The 16,361-nt window shown below is 39.1% G+C and overlaps 1 protein-coding gene across 1 annotated transcript in view; it reads left to right on the forward strand.

The window, feature by feature from the left end:
* LOC139445485 (titin homolog) overlaps nt 1–11,764 on the forward strand; it is a 91,343-nt gene extending 79,579 nt beyond the window's left edge. The window contains exons 26-28 of the mRNA XM_071226626.1: nt 77–293; nt 6,706–6,983; nt 11,182–11,764. Coding sequence (XP_071082727.1) covers nt 77–293; nt 6,706–6,983; nt 11,182–11,242 — 556 coding nt within the window. The 3' untranslated portion in view covers nt 11,243–11,764. The remainder of the gene's footprint in view (nt 1–76; nt 294–6,705; nt 6,984–11,181) is intronic.
* Nucleotides 11,765–16,361: the final 4,597 nt, after the last annotated feature.

Raw genomic sequence — 16,361 nt, forward strand, 5'->3', positions numbered from 1 at the left:
TCAGCGTGTCTGAAAATAGGTAAAACCCCACTGACTCACTGACTCAGCAACTCAAACATTCATTCTGTCCCTCCAGCCCCGTGTCAAAGCATCTGATTGAGATCTGTGACCTCCTGGACATTCAGCGTAAGATGAACCTTTACAAAGCCATGTTCTACTGCAACGTCAACTCCGACAGAGACTCTAACTTCATCAAGGCAGACTCGCTGCGTATAGAACTCATCGCCGGCGGCCTGAACTGGAAACAACAACAGTACATCATGGAGAGACTACAACCCAACTACTTCAACGAGGTTAGTCTGTTGTTTGTTTGTTTGTTTGTTTGTTTGTTTGTTTGTTTAACACGGCGCTCAGTTATTTTCCAGGTATATGACGGCGGTCTGTAAACAATTTACTCTGTACTGGTATCCACGCTTTAGGGATAAGATAACAAAGGCATGTGTAGATGGGAATCAGTCAAGTCCATCTTCGGTTATCCAGGGTATTTTATCTCAATTCTGTTGATATAAATACCCTGGACCCTTCGCCACCATATCTTTGCTTCCATTCTGATTCGAAATAGTAGACGCTCAAAATCGCCGTTGACCAAAACTACACCAATGAGTGGGAGACATTATGTGCGAGGTTGGAGATGGTGAGGTCAGGTTCCTGAACAAGGCTGCATGTTTTGGGGCGAACGGATCAAGGGTTTTTATCACAATACGCTTGAGATATTATACCCTGGGTAATCGAGGATGATCACGCCTCGTTACAACGGTGGTCAATGAGCCTATATTTTCCTTGCAGAGTTGCGTCCCTTAGTTGTGCCAGGGAGCGGTGATTGTGGGTTGGGTTTAGTTTGCAAACGTCACATTCGTGATTGTGGGTATTACCAAGGTGTATAATGACTGTAAGATATACCACTTTAGACTTTCCTCCTACATTTGTGAGTGAGTTGGGTTTCTAACGCCCCTTTCAACAGTATTCCAGTTATATCACGGCGTGTCAGCTTTATGTGGGGGGAAAGCCCGAAGTGAGGTCTCGTTTACCACTTTGGCGAAGTAAACAAGTATGATGCTAACAAACTTACAAACATAACGGGGGCAAACCGGGATTCGAACCCACCCCACATTTGAGAGTGAGTTGGTATATTTGTGCCTTGTTGTGCCATCCCAGCAATATCACCTGGACAGTTAATGGCATCCAGTATGTTCCTCAGCAAATTTACATTTTCGATAAAAGAAGCCATTTCGATTTTAACCGCCAAAATAATTGAGTTCCCTCCACTGTTCAGACAATCTAATGGTAGAAAGATTATGGAAGTCCCAGGGAGTTAGTATCAGTGTGGTCTTGTTAACGCGCATCAGATAAAAAGGAGAATACGGTCGGGATAATTTGAACGCTGATCCATTCCAAAATTACACAAAACAAGGGCAACATAGACTACAGAATGTGTTAACATATCCCACACCAACCAGGCAACAAACCTCAACAAGATCTTTGTTGTCACATCTGAATTGATTTTTCAGCCTTCTATTTCACACAGACAATGCAGTGGTCTGAACATCGAAGCTCGTTTCTGCAGATGTCCATTGTCTCAGTGCCATTAGCAGAAATGATTGCAATGGTACATTTGCAGCGTTTGGTGTAATGCAATCCCCGCATTCACACTCTCACTGGACTCTCTGTAATGTTCTTTAGAAATACGATTCCTGGAATCAGACAGACCACTTTACCATAGGAACTTCCAGACACCATATTATTGGTTTTGCGAGCGAGCATCCTTTCTGTTCTGCCATCGTGTTGGCGTCGTCTATAGAAAAGTGTTATTGTGTTGCAATACATACAATACCTCCCTCCTAAATATCGCCCTAATTGATCGAAATTTCCCGTCCAAAAAATGAAATCTTTTGATCTCTTAATTGCCCATTTGTTCAATCCGTGATCCCAGAAACATATTTCCTAAACACATTTAACTAGAAAATGTCAGGGCGGTTACCGGGAATCTTCTGTTCGTCTTTCCCAGCAACTAACTACAGTGAGACGGCAGAACGCATCCGTCAGCCGTGCCTCAGTGAAAAGCCCGCTCAGTCTATTCCTACTAGAGAGGATTGTCTCCACAAAGTGCTCTTTTAACACAGATGAGTCTAGACTCTAATAGTGTTTTGATGAAATCATATCCATAAATAAGTGGATTTCCCGAGTTAATGACAAGAGGCAAGTAGTCTTTCTGTCACTTACGGCCAGTTTAGAACACATACAAGCGTAATATTGGCATTGCAAAGAGTATCACCCTTTAGAACTCACTATTAAGAGTTCACTCTGAGTGATTTACATTTAGTCCAAGTGGCTTTTCAAGGAATGCCTGGCGTGAACGGCCCATTAAGTCTTCTTTCGACATTCCAGATAACGATACTGTCATATTTTATAATTTACTCCTATCACAAAAGAACATACGTTTTAAATCGATAAAGTGCCGTCGTGCTGGTTTATTCAATCAGTTTATCTGATACCCTGCTAGGTATCATACGTACTGCTAATACCAGTTTTATGAAAAGGGATCAAAATAAAACTGCTACATCTTTTAGAGATTAGCCAGCCTTACAGCATGTTCTATGACATGTTCTTTCATCAAAAAGCCAACTGAATTAAAAGTTTTGATAATAAATAAGTTAAAATAATTAGTTAAATAAGTCTTAAGTGGGGTATCGTGATTACCTATATGGTATACTTTAAGTTTGCCTGTACGTGTGTTATTGTGAAGGACAGCACAAGACCAACTCCGTCTTGCCACGAATATCACAAACCTAATCCATTAACGTGGCACACTCTGAACCAGGAACGGGGATATTAACAGAAAAACATGAACATGTATCATTGGCTATGCGTTTCATTTTGCCTTTAATTAATTACCAGTGTGCCATGAAAGTAATTTGTTGACATGTGAAGTCTCTCTTGTTGGTCTGGATTTTTGTTCCAGGAAATATGTCAATAAAACAGGTATACTGAAGCTATAAGCAAAATAGTTTCGTGTTCCCTTGTAAACAAAGTGCATGCAGTCTTTTCAACACGTATCACGTACGGGCAAAGCGGCAGTTTTCAACACTTTGTGGGTACCGTTTGTTATTGCGATGAACCTTTCTGTACAACTTTAGAAACTTTCATTTCTAAAATTATCACTCCAGATCTCTGTGTGTCAAGCTTGGAGTTAAGCTTGATTCCTTCTTGAAAGTTTATTTCTTTGTATATTAGCCATGATGTTACGGGTGATTTTAAGCACATTCTGTCCCGGATCCCTACACGATACAACTGATATAAACGTGGCTCTGTTATTTCTCTTTATGATAAGCGTGGCTCTCTTTATGTTCATGGCTCTCTTTAGGTTGAGCATGGCTCTCTTTAGGTTAAGCATGGCTCTCTTTATGTTGAGCATGGCTTTCTTTATGTTTAGCATGGCTCTCTTTATGTTAAGCATGGCTCTCTTGATGTTAAACATGGCTCTCTTTATGTTAGGCATGGCTCTCTTTATGTTAAGCGTGGCTTTCTTTGTGTTAAGCATGGCTCTCTTTATGTTAAGCATGGCTTTCTTTATGTTAAACATGGTTCTCTTTATGTTAAGCATGGCTCTCTTAATGTTAAACATGGCTCTCTTTATGTTAAGCATGGCTCTCTTAATGTTAAACATGGCTCTCTTTATGTTAAGCATGGCTCTCTTTATGTTGAGCATGGCTTTCTTTATGTTTAGCATGGCTCTCTTTATGTTAAGCATGGCTCTCTTGATGTTGAGCATAGCTCTCTTTATGTTAGGCATGGCTCTCTTTATGTTAAGCGTGGCTTTCTTTGTGTTAAGCATGGCTCTCTTTATGTTAAGCATGGCTTTCTTTATGTTAAACATGGTTCTCTTTATGTTAAGCATGACTCTCTTAATGTTAAACATGGCTATCTTTATGTTAAGCATGGCTCTCTTAATGTTAAACATGGCTCTCTTTATGTTAAGCATGGCTCTCTTAATGTTAAACATGGCTCTCTTTATGTTAAGCATGGCTCTCTTTATGTTAAACATGGCTCTCGTTATGTTAAGCATGGCTCTTTTTATGTTATGCATGGCTTTCTTTGTGTTAGGCATGGCCCTCCTTATCTGTTCAAGGCTCTCCTTTTGTTAAGCATGGCTCTCTTTATGTTAAGCATGGCTCTCTTTATGCTAAGCATGGCTCTTTTTATGTTGAGGATGGCTCTCTTTATGTTAGGCATGGCTCTCTTTATGTTAAGCATGGCTTCCTTTAAGTTAAACATGGTTCTCTTTATGTTAAGCATGCCTCTCTTTATGTTATGCATGGCTTTCTTTGTGTTAGGCATGGTTCTCTTTATTTTAAGCATGGCTCTCTTTATGTTAAGCATAGCCCTCCTTATGTTCAAAACTCTCTTTATGTTAAGCATGGCTCTCTTTATGTTAAACATGGCTCTCTTTATGTTAAGCATGGCTCTCTTGATGTTAAGCATGGCCCTCTTTATTATGTTAAGCATGGCTTTCTTTGTGTTAGACATGGCTCTCTTTATGTTAAGCATGGCATTTTTGTATATGAGGCATGGCTCTCTTTATGTTCAAGGCTCTCTTAATGTTAAGTACGGCTCACTTTATGTAAAGCATGGCTCTCTTTATGTTAAACATGGCTATCTTTATGTAAAGCATGGCTATCTTTATGTTAAACATGGCTATCTTTATGTTAAGCATGGCTATCTTTATGTTAAGTATGGCTCTCTTAATGTTAAGCGTTTCTTTCTTTGTTTTAGGCATGGCCCTCCTTATGTTCAAGGCTCTCTTTTTGTTAAGCATGGCTCTCTTTATGTTTAGCGTGGCTTTTTTTGTGTAAGGGATGTCTCTCGTTATGTTAAGCATGGCATTCTGTATATAAGGCATGGCTCTCTTTCATGGCTTTCTTTGTGTTAGGCACGGCCCTATTTATGTTAAGCATGGCTCTCTTTATGTTAAGCGTGACTTTCTTTGTGTTAGGCATGGCTCTCTTTATGTTAATCGTGGCTATCTTCATGTTAAGCATGGCTCTCTTTATGTTAAACATGGCTCTCTTTATGCTAAGCATGTCTCTCTTTATGTTGATCATGGCTCTCTTTATGTTAAACATGTCTCTCTTTATGCTAAACATGGCTCTCTTTATGTTAAGCATGTCTCTCTTAATGTTAAGCATTTCTTTCTTTGTGTAAGGCATGGCCCTCCTTATCTGTTCAAGGCTCTCTTTTTGTTAAGCATGACTCTCTTTATGTTAAGCGTGGCTTTCTTTGTGTTAAGCATGGCTCTCTTTATGTTAGGCATTGCCCTCTTTATGTTAAACATGGCTCTTTGTATGTTAAACATGGCTCTCTTTATGTTAAGCATGGCTCTCTTTATGTTAAGCATGGCTTTCCTTGTGTGAGGCATGGCCCTCCTTATCTGTTCAAGGCTCTCTTTTTGTTAACGAGGCTCTTTTTATGTTAGGCATGGCTTTCTTTGTGTTAGGCATGGCTCTCTTTATGTTAAGCATGGCTCTCTTTATGTTAAGCATGGCTCTCTTTATGTTGAGCATGGCTCTCTTTATGTTAGGCATGGCTCTCTTTATGTTAAGCATGGCTCTCTTTATGTTAAACATGGCTCTCTTTATGTTAAGCATGGCTCTCTTAATGTTAAGCGTTTCTTTCTTTGTGTAAGGCATGGCCCTCCTTATCTGATCAAGGCTCTCTTTTTGTTAAGCTTGACTCTCTTTGTGTTAAGCGTGGCTTTCTTTGTGTTAAGCATGGCTCTCTTTATGTTAGGCATTGCTCTCTTCATGTTAGGCATGGCTCTCTTTATGTTGAGCATGGCTTTCTTTATGTTAGGCATTGCCCTCTTTATGTTAAACATGGCTCTTTGTATGTTAAACATGGCTCTCTTTATGTTAAGCATGGCTCTCTTTATGTTAAGTATGGCTTTCTTTGTGTTAGGCATGGCCCTCCTTATCTGTTCAAGGCTCTCTTTTTGTTAACGAGGCTCTCTTTATGTTAGGCATGGCTTTCTTTGTGTTAGGCATGGCTCTCTTTATGTTAAGCATGGCTCTCTTTATGTTAAGCATGGCTTGCTTTATGTTGAGCATGGCTCTCTTTATGTTAGGCATGGCTCTCTTTATGTTGAGCATGGCTCTCTTTATGTTAAACATGGCTCTCTTTAAGTTAAGCATGGCTCTCTTAATGTTAAGCATGGCTCTCTTAATGTTAAGCGTTTCTTTCTTTGTGTAAGGCATGGCCCTCCTTATGTTCAAAGCTCTCTTTATGTTAAGCATGGCTCTCTTCATGTTAAGCATGGCTCTCTTTATGTTAGGCATGGCTTTCTTTGTGTTAAGCATGGCTCTCTTTATGTTAGGCATGGCTCTCTTTATGTTAAACATGGCTCTCTTTATGTTAAGCATGGCTTTCTTTGTGTTAGGCATGGCCCTGCTTATCTGTTCAAGGCTCTCTTTTTGTTAAGCATGGCTCTCTTTATGTTATGCATGGCTTTCTTTGTGTTAGGCATGGCTCTCTTTATGTTAAGCATGGCATTTTTATATAAGGCATGGTTCTCTTTATGTTAAGCGTTTCTTTCTCTGTGTTAGGCATGGCCCTCCTTATGTTCAAGGCTCTCTTTTATGTTAAGCATGGCTCTCTTAATGTTAAGCATTTCTTTCTTTATGTAAGACATGGCTCTATATGGTTCTGTTTCAGATATCCTTCCTCGACTATATATGCTACATCCCGCTCTTCCTCTCCATGCACGACAACATCGTCGACAATCCCTTGGACATGTCCGACAATAAGTACGACTCCATGCTCCGCAAGCCATCAGGAGGTCACCGCCAGAGGGACATCAACCCTCTTGGTCAGCCACTGGACAAGAAGTCTTCCTATCAGATGCGACAGCAGGCGCTGGATCTACTTGAAGGTCGCATCAACATCGACGACGTAAAGAAGGAAGATAGAGAGCTGCTGCAGAAATACACCACGTGAGATTTCATAGAGTTTAACCTTCAGTGTTATTGTATAGGTACTGTAATGAAACAAAGTAGGTGCATAACGGACAGGATCTGTTTTGTAATGTTCATCATGGCAATAATAATGAATAATAATATGCATATTTATATGGCACCCTAAAGCATACTCAAAGCGCTACCTTATAACCCTGGTCATTGGATCGGTGTAACTCGAATTTCACTCTCGCCTCCCTGGGGGGTATTCAACCCATACTGCCTGTGAGGCGCTAAGTTAAAAGTCATATTCACATCACACCCTACATGGTACCAATTCACTGCCGGATGTTGAGGTTTTCAGACACGAATGATATGATTTGGCAAGATACGTTCAGTTTAGAAACAATTGCCCCAAAATGGTTTAATTCATGTGTTGTTAGTCCAACAGATTTGTATCAATAAATGTTCATATACCTCATAATGTCACTGTTACGGGAATATTTGGAAAACGATATTGCCTTATGTGCGCGGTCAGGTCATATCTGGATCTTTAGAATGTGTCCTCCATGTTTAAGCACAGATTTGTAAAGATTTAAAATACGTATGTAGACATTATTATACGCACATGTTTGTCATACTGATTTTACGAAACGAGTGTCAGCAATCATGTATTTCCCGAGCGAGAGCAAGGGTAATACATGAATTCTTAAAACGAGTTTCGTAAAATCAGTATGACACACATGCGAGTGTAATAGTTTCTTTATTATCCATTATTTTTAAGCCTTTTGGGTTACCCTTTACAAAAATGCGTTGATCACGACCACCATCTTTGAAAACCACGATTGTCAGAAGTGACGTCATTTAAATGTGACGTCATCCGACATGACGTCACAATAAGATTATCATGACATCATCGATGCTGTCCAGAGTGCGTAAAAATATACATTGTTTCGCATGAAGTGATATTTGCACTAGTGCACCTTTTATGAACTCGGTTATTTCTAACTCTAGCAATTAACATCATAATTCAACACTTGTATGATTCTTGGGGATAACTCTCATCCTCGAATTTAATCCATTACGTTTATTGCCCAGCTTAAATGTTAATCCTTTCAATCTTTGTGTTAATGAAGACAATCATTGTCATGCTGGTTGAAATATATTTGGCAGACCCGTCCTGTTAGTGGTTGTGTTCATAAATATGTCATTTAACAATAGAAATTACACGACGACCCCAGGATGCGTTTGTGTGAATGGGACACAGACACGAAACAAGGGCCCGTGAATTATTCGCTGTCTCCCTCGCCGACCACAGTAAATTATTTAGTATTTGACTGTCTTTAATTTTGGTTTGGATCATCTTGAAAATGTTGGATCATACCCATTATGATATTAGTTCCTATTTGAACATTCGTTAGCGAACACCTGGTTTCATCGCTAGATTTCAGTGATTCATTCATATAATTTTCACCGCTTTTACGTCCAATGGAATCTGTTTCGGTTGATAATCGGGATTGGTTATTCTCTGGCTTTGGCGTTTGACTTTGACATTTATGAGGTTAAATTTGTGAAGCCATTGTGCTTACAAGCAGCTTAGAATGATGTATGCCATTTTTAAACGACATCTTTCATAGAGCTAAAGGTCCATTTGAAACCGAACGTATGTTTAACGTACTTCGTACAGCTACCAATTCATTTATTTTTTAATTTAAAAGTACTGGATAAATAATCAGCCGTTGGCAGACCGTATATCTGCAAGGCGACCCTCCTGTCAGATATCCGTATGCTTTATTTGACAAACGTTGTGAAGCTGTTTCAAAGACGGTTCAGGTTAATATATAGATAAAGGTGTTATGATAAAGATAAAGGTGTTATGTGCTGCGTTCACGCATTTGTTTGCAAAAGGTTTAATACAGGCTCTGAATTAATGATAGACATAAAAGGTATATATTCTGCCAACGACAAACTTTAGAAGGAACTATTTTCTAGAGTAGTTGTGTGATGGGTACGATATTTTGGTAAAGGGTAGAATAAGGGGTAGAAAGTGTTATTCGCCAAATCATATCATCAACAGAACAAACGAAAACAATCGTTATCAATTCAGATGTATCATTTATGGATTCCAGATAATTTATTTTTCCATGACTGTTATTTTCAATTGTCCCTACCATAGTGAGGGTGCCCCTTTAAGTAGTGTTGCGTCAGATGAGACCAAGGGTCTGTGTTGTTTGATCAGAAACGGGTCTGTGTTGATTGAGCAGATAATGGGGCCGTGGTGTATGATCACACACGGGATTTGTGTTGTGTTACGAGGCGATTTCCAAAATTGAAACGCCGAGGTTAACCTCGAAAATCAGTTCTCATAGAACTGAATTATGAGTGAGTGAGTTGCGTTTAACGCCGATTTTAACAGTATTCCAGTTTTATCGCTGCGTGTCAGCTTGATGTGGGAGGAAAGCCCGAAGAGATGCAGGACTCAGATGTTTACCACTACGGTGAAACCCGCGAGCACGAGTATGGTGCTGACAAACCTAGAAACATAATCGGGGCGAACCGGGATTCGAACCCACAATCATAGGTTTCTGGCGTGCCCAAGGGACGCAACTCTGCACAGCGAACTGCGGCGCCTTAGACGACTGGGCCACCCGTGCCCCCAACTGAATTATGAAATCAGTAAATGACCTCACAAGATGAATGAATGATCAATTAATTATAGTAAGTCATACATACAGAGTTTTAGGTGTACTTTACAAAAGACAATACAGTGGGTCCAATGAGTGGCAGCGGCAATTAGTAGCAGGTCCTAGAATCAATGTTAGTGCACTCACGAATGTCCTAAATGTTGGCACTGTAGAGTGGCCTGCAACACGACTGTCTCCGTTTTCTTGAATCCAGAATTGTGATGGAAGCGGGTAGGCGTTTTCAATCAGGTATCTACACTCCACATGGCAATTAGAAAAGGCACAAGTCAGGTCGAAAAGGATTCGATCGCTCTATTGTCGCCTTTATTTAGGAGGAGACAAGCCCAGAGGGGAGTGGTGTTTTGGGGCTGAAACAGGTTGATTTGGTTATTAAAGCATAATCATTAATAATGGTTCACATTTAAATTTTGTGATTTTTAATAAAAAAAATTGAACCCCATGATATTTCGTTCAAGTAGCTGAGACTAACAATTACTACCATCTTCACGGGGAAATGGAGTTAACTGTAAAAGCCCAGTGTAAACTCTTGCCGAACTAGGCTGGAATTGCGTGGCTCGATCGTAGCGCCACCAGTGTCTATCACGAGTTATGTCCCTTCTATGTCCCTCCTATTGTCCAGTTAGATTCCACCTCTCATATCACTGGCATTTACTTCAAAATGGCGGCTCCAAGTCAAAACGATCTAATCGATAATCATATGTATTGTGATAATGGATCTCACCTCGCAAAATGCATCAAACCTCTTGAGCACTTTGATTAAAAACATGAAGAGTTAGGAAATATCTGTCGAAGCCCAGTTGATGGTACACACGCTCTGCAAATTCTGCAATCCTCTGGAATCTGGTCTGAACATAACGATATTACGTGATTTTGATTGGACTATACATAGACTCGTTAGTCCAGCCAAAATGTTACTCCATAATTCCAGCCTAGTTCGGCAAGGGTGGAAACTAGACTTTTATGGTCAGCTCCTTTGCCTCAGGAAGAAGAATTTCTACATTATATTATATATACCTACACACTTGTTTGATCGGACCAAGGGCCCATGGGTCTTTGTTGTTTGACATCAAAGACTTTGTTAATGTCTGTGGACTGTGGACTGTGGACTGTGGACTTTAACCAGGGCCGCGACTCAACCTCGGTTCAGGCCAATAGACAGTCCGATCAATTGTTGTGTTTCTGGGAAGACAAAGGTTACATTGTACGTAATGTGATTAGGTCCTAAATACAAAACCTAACACGTGACATGTCAAGTTTAACACACGTAGAGGCCAAAATATGCTCATGTTTTAAAAATATTTCGAATTGTGTTTATAATATATTTAAGATCTAAACGTCCTCGTGAACATGTTCATCTTTCAGTGGACAGTGCGCGAAGTAAGACGACAACGCCCAATTGTTGCAATACGAACATTTATGATATAATAATTTTTCAATCTATTTAGTCAAAAATGTACATTTTTAAATTATCACACGAGGCTTTAACGTCAACGGATTTGTGATCATGATGACCTTGACCTTTGTCATTTCAGATTACCCAAGATACTGGAGTCCGCTCCTTCAACGCCTAGGTCGACATCAAGTCTCGGATGACGCGCGCCATTGATTCAATTAGACCGATAAAACCAACACGTGAATGTTAAAAAACCTGAAGAAAAAAAGAAGCAAGATAATCGAAAATGATAAATAGGCATTTTTAATCATCGGCATTTGAAGATTAAGGTTGCCAAAAAACAATCTCTAATTTCCCGAGAGCAGATTCATTTGAAATTAACAATCTACATTGTTACACAGAGAACCCTCAAAATTTCGGACACGGTTAGTCCGGAAACCTCACAATTTCGGACATTCTACGAATTCCTAACAATTAATATTGGGAAATTCTACGTATAGAGAATCTCACCAGAGTGTCGTTTGATATCAAATATATCAACACGAGACGATAAAATGTTAAAACTCCGAAGCTTGCCAAACCATTCTTCCAACCTTTTCAGTTTGTAAACAGTAATAACCAGTGTCTTGAGTGTAAAAAGTAAAGTCAACCATCTTGGCAGAGGTGAATGATGCTACTTGATAGTGACATCATGGTAACCCATGACGTCACAATAGTATGCAAAGCAGTGTGATGCAATTTATTGTAAGCATATCTCCTAATAACTATCGCTTGATCCCACTAAAACGATATCTCCCGTGGACGCCAGTTTGGGGTGATATGATATGGCATTGCTACCAACGATTCAGTTATTCTGATTATCATCATTCCTGGGGATTTCACTAAGAACGATACTGTCCTGATAAACGGGGTTTCTCTTTACTCCCTTTGATTTTGACCTCTCACGAATATATTCAGTAAGGGCTGTTTACGTACGTGTATTTCGTTTCCTAACAGTTATTAGTTTTGTACATACAATCTAAAATGTCTAATTTATTTTACTATTATCAAGTGCGTGAAACTGTATAAAATGGTGCTAATACTTTGCCACTAGACAACATAAACGTGTTGATTCTGAATTCTATATATTCGTGTGTGAGTAAGATATTGTCATATCATATAGTGAACTTCGGTTTCAGACCTGTGTGGAATAACTGATTTAAAACCTGTAGTTTGCTATGCATATTAAAGTGCTCCTTCGTATCTCTGAAAACATTATTCGTGTTTAAATGGACAAAAATATCAATGCGTGTAGAAGTTATTAGTGTAAAGATCTTAAGCAAAATGAGAGCAAGGACGTCTTCATACTTCTCTTTAAGAAATTAATCACTGAATACAATCTATGCACTTTCTTGTTATTACGCTGTTAAAGGCTGTATAGGTCAATCTTCTCTGTTTTTATTACGTTCGCAGTCTACCATATACATATAATGTATACACATTGTGGCTGAATGTCTGCTTTGACCTTTCTGATCAATTGGTTTCAGAATTGTTCTCATAAAGCCAAAGTTATGAAACTATCACGTTCTTCCAAAGAGCTTTCCTAACGCCAAGCGGTAATGTGAATTTTACCGATCAATTGATAAACGAATGTATGTTTTTCGTTGTGGTTCTTTGAACAGGAATACAAACGGTACTTCGCTGTTGTTTTATTTTTCCTATTAAACGTGTTAAACACCCCACAGGAAGAAAATAAAAACATATTTTATTGATGGGTATGTGATTCCATATACCAGGTGATATAAAATACCTCGGTTGTGTTTGTTAATTGGCAGCAGATAGATCTGTTGTGTGTTTGTTTTAAATACTGTGACCCTTCATATATCCATTCAACTAATGCACTGAGATGGCAGCGTCGTCACGTATAGTAACTAATCCCCAAGCTACAGCTGTGATAGCAAGTTAACAACACCCAGTTAGATAGTTATCCGTCCAGTTCCAATGTGCCAATATTTGTTTTTGTTTTTTCATAATGTTTGAAAGCGTGATTTGAATAAACATCAGTAACTCAATGGAGTTATTTGTATTTGTCAGTCATGTTTGTTGCAATTGATCTCACAAACATTCACAAAACACCTGCTTGACCTGATGGTACTTAGTTGTCACCACACGACCTGGTGTTACTAAGCTGTTGTCGCACGACCTGATGTTACTGAGTTGATATCGCACCTGATGTTACTCAGCTGTTGTCGCACCAAGCACCAGTACGACCTGAAGTTACTCAGCTGTTATCGCATGACCTGATGTTACTCAGCTGTTACAGCACCAAGCACCCGCACGACCTGATGTTTCTGAGCTGTTATCGCATGACCTGATGTTACTCAGCTGTAATTGCTAGACTTAATGTTACTGAGCTGTTATCGCACGTGATGTTTCTGAGCTGTTATCGAACGACCTGATGTTACTGAGCTGTTATCCCACGAACTGATGTTTCTGAGCTGTTATCCCATGACCTGATGTTACTCAGCTGTTATCGCACCATGCACCCGCACGACCTGATGTTTCTGAGCTGTTATCGCACGTCATGATGTTACTGAGCTGTAGTCGCAAGACTTAATGTTACTGAGCTGTTATTGCACGTGATGTTAGTGAACTGTTATCCCACGACCTGATGTTACTGAGCTGTTATCCTATGACTTGATGTTACTAAGCTGTTATCCCACGACTTGATGTTACTAAGCTGTTATCCCACGACATGATGTTATTAAGCTGTTATCCCACGACTTGATGTTACTGAGCTGTTATCCCACGACTTGATGTTACTGAGCTGTTATCCCACGACTTGATGTTAATAAGCTGTTATCCCACGACATGATGTTATTAAGCTGTTATCCCACGACTTGATGTTACTGAGCTGTTATCCCACGACTTGATGTTACTAAGCTGTTATCCCACGACTTGATGTTACTAAGCTGTTATCCCACGACTTGATGTCACTAAGCTGTTATCCCACGACTTGATGTTACTGAGCTGTTATCCCACGACTTGATGTTAATAAGCTGTTATCCCACGACATGGTGTTACTAAGCTGTTATCCCACGACTTGATGTTACTGAGCTGTTATCCCACGACCAATGAGCAACTTAACACGTCATCGCCACATGGTCACCTTTTCAATCAGAATTTGACGCACATTTTTGAAGTTAGCATTACAGTCCACGCTGGGCAAACACTAACCTGCAATGAACGTACAGAGAGTAAACAGCGACCGTGACCACGACAACATCCTCAGCACCACCGCGTGCTCTGTAGCAAGCCTTCACGGGTACACACTTTCTTACACATTCAAACACACTGTGCATAACGTCAGATGATGATCGAACTCAGTTAACTGAAACACCATCGGCAGATTATCGTATAACTCTGGACAACTGACGCCAGGAAACATATCTTTTTCACAGAATGTGTGGAACTGGATTGGTAAACAAGAAAAGACATGTCAATACTGCTCCAGTTGTCATACAAATGTCATCAATTATAATGTACAGTCAAGGGTACGTAATAAGTTAATAATAATAATATATGTTTAACGCACAAATATCAAACAGACATATACATGCAGCTAATATGTCTCGTATTGTTTACACCGTAGCCTTGACCTCCACGTTTATGCAATTATTAATATGATTTTCACGATGAAACACGTCTTATCAAGAAACATAAAATTTATATTATTTGACAACATTCATATTGTCATGAATGGCGCAAATATCATCTATTTCTTCACTTTCGGCTCAATACAATTTAAATATTAAACTTCAATTTTCTAAAACTTTATGAAGTGACTTTTGTCTGTATTAGTGAGACTGGTTTTCAACTATGATCAGCAACAATATATATAACAAAGATAAAACTTATGTCTATTCTTGTCAAATTCATGCTTATCTAATCCCATGACCTGATAAAATTGATATTTTCATGAAAAGCGCAGATACCATCCATATGTTCTTTTTCGTCTCAATAAAATGGGAATATCATAAATATAAAATTTGAAAATTAACAATTGTTCCTCATATCATAGAACACTATACTAAACATGAGATGTCCTCTTTACATCGAGTAAGTATATCCTTTATAATTAAAAATCCATCGGGGATTTGTATCTGACCGCACACCTAATGATATTACAAGTACGTCTTATGCATGCACACTCTATTCCGAATCGGTAAGAATAATACAATTAGACATCTGTCACCCTCGTTCATTAGCGGGCGATAGAAACAAAACGTAGAGTTATCCCCCCTAGATCTATTTCATTCGGAATACATCGTAAATGCCCCGAGAATGGCGTCTTACATCGTTAATTCGAGAAACGAAATTGCTCTTGGTATGTCGCAAATGTAATGCCAACACTGGATTTTCTAGCGGGGAACATTGTACATCACTCGTTAGCTAGGTACGTTGAAAATAATAGAATGGGTCTCAGCCAATCAGAATCCAACGTTCAGGATAGATAGGTTTGTCTACAACAGAACAATAGTTGCCCTATAACATTATGCAAAATTATTTGTGTTTAATTATCTCAGTTGAATTGTTATGAAGGTATGAAAAATGTAACACGAGCTTCATACAAACCGAATCGGAGATTTAAGTCAAGTTGTGGCTCACTGTTACCATGGCAACGCTCACGTGCATGACATATATATTATATAAGGCACACTGAACAGTTTCGTCAAAGACCTCAGATCAATACACATCAACGACCATTCAAAATATCATTGTGTCAACTAACAACCCTCATATGGACAAATATTCTTGTGGTAAGGTTATTTATTAAAGAAATAGTAGATTTATTAAAGAAATAGTAGGTAATTTCAAACTTCGCGATGTTTATCACTCTCATTTTATTCTCACGACTGGTTTAGTAATAACATCAATCGAAAGCAACGCTGTTTAGCATCGCGGTTTTGTTTTGAATGTACGAAACGAGGAAAAGTGCTTTATTCTCTAATAGTTTCAAGGCGAGTGCGTTGAGTCGATGAAACTGTTATCACTCCAAACACCCAGCCCTCTGTCGATGTTAGCCTCAGAGACCAGCGAGTTTAAATAAAGAAATAAAATCATCGTACTGAATGTTATCAGTTCCAATTGGGAAAACAGAGAGCTAGAGACGAGGCAATGTTTAGACTGAACTCTCCATTAGTGTCAAGAGCTCATTTGGATGCATGCTGCTGCAATATTTGTTCAAATCATGCGTTTTTGTTTTAACTAGGCTTTTTTCCAACCCACGAATGTTTTTATTTTCTCAACATGAGAGTCATTAACGTATGTGATGACAAT

Source organism: Haliotis cracherodii, unplaced genomic scaffold, assembly GCF_022045235.1.
Source record: "Haliotis cracherodii isolate W230 unplaced genomic scaffold, xgHalCrac1.p SCAF_6, whole genome shotgun sequence".
In the NCBI taxonomy this organism is placed as follows: Eukaryota; Metazoa; Mollusca; class Gastropoda; order Lepetellida; family Haliotidae; genus Haliotis; species Haliotis cracherodii.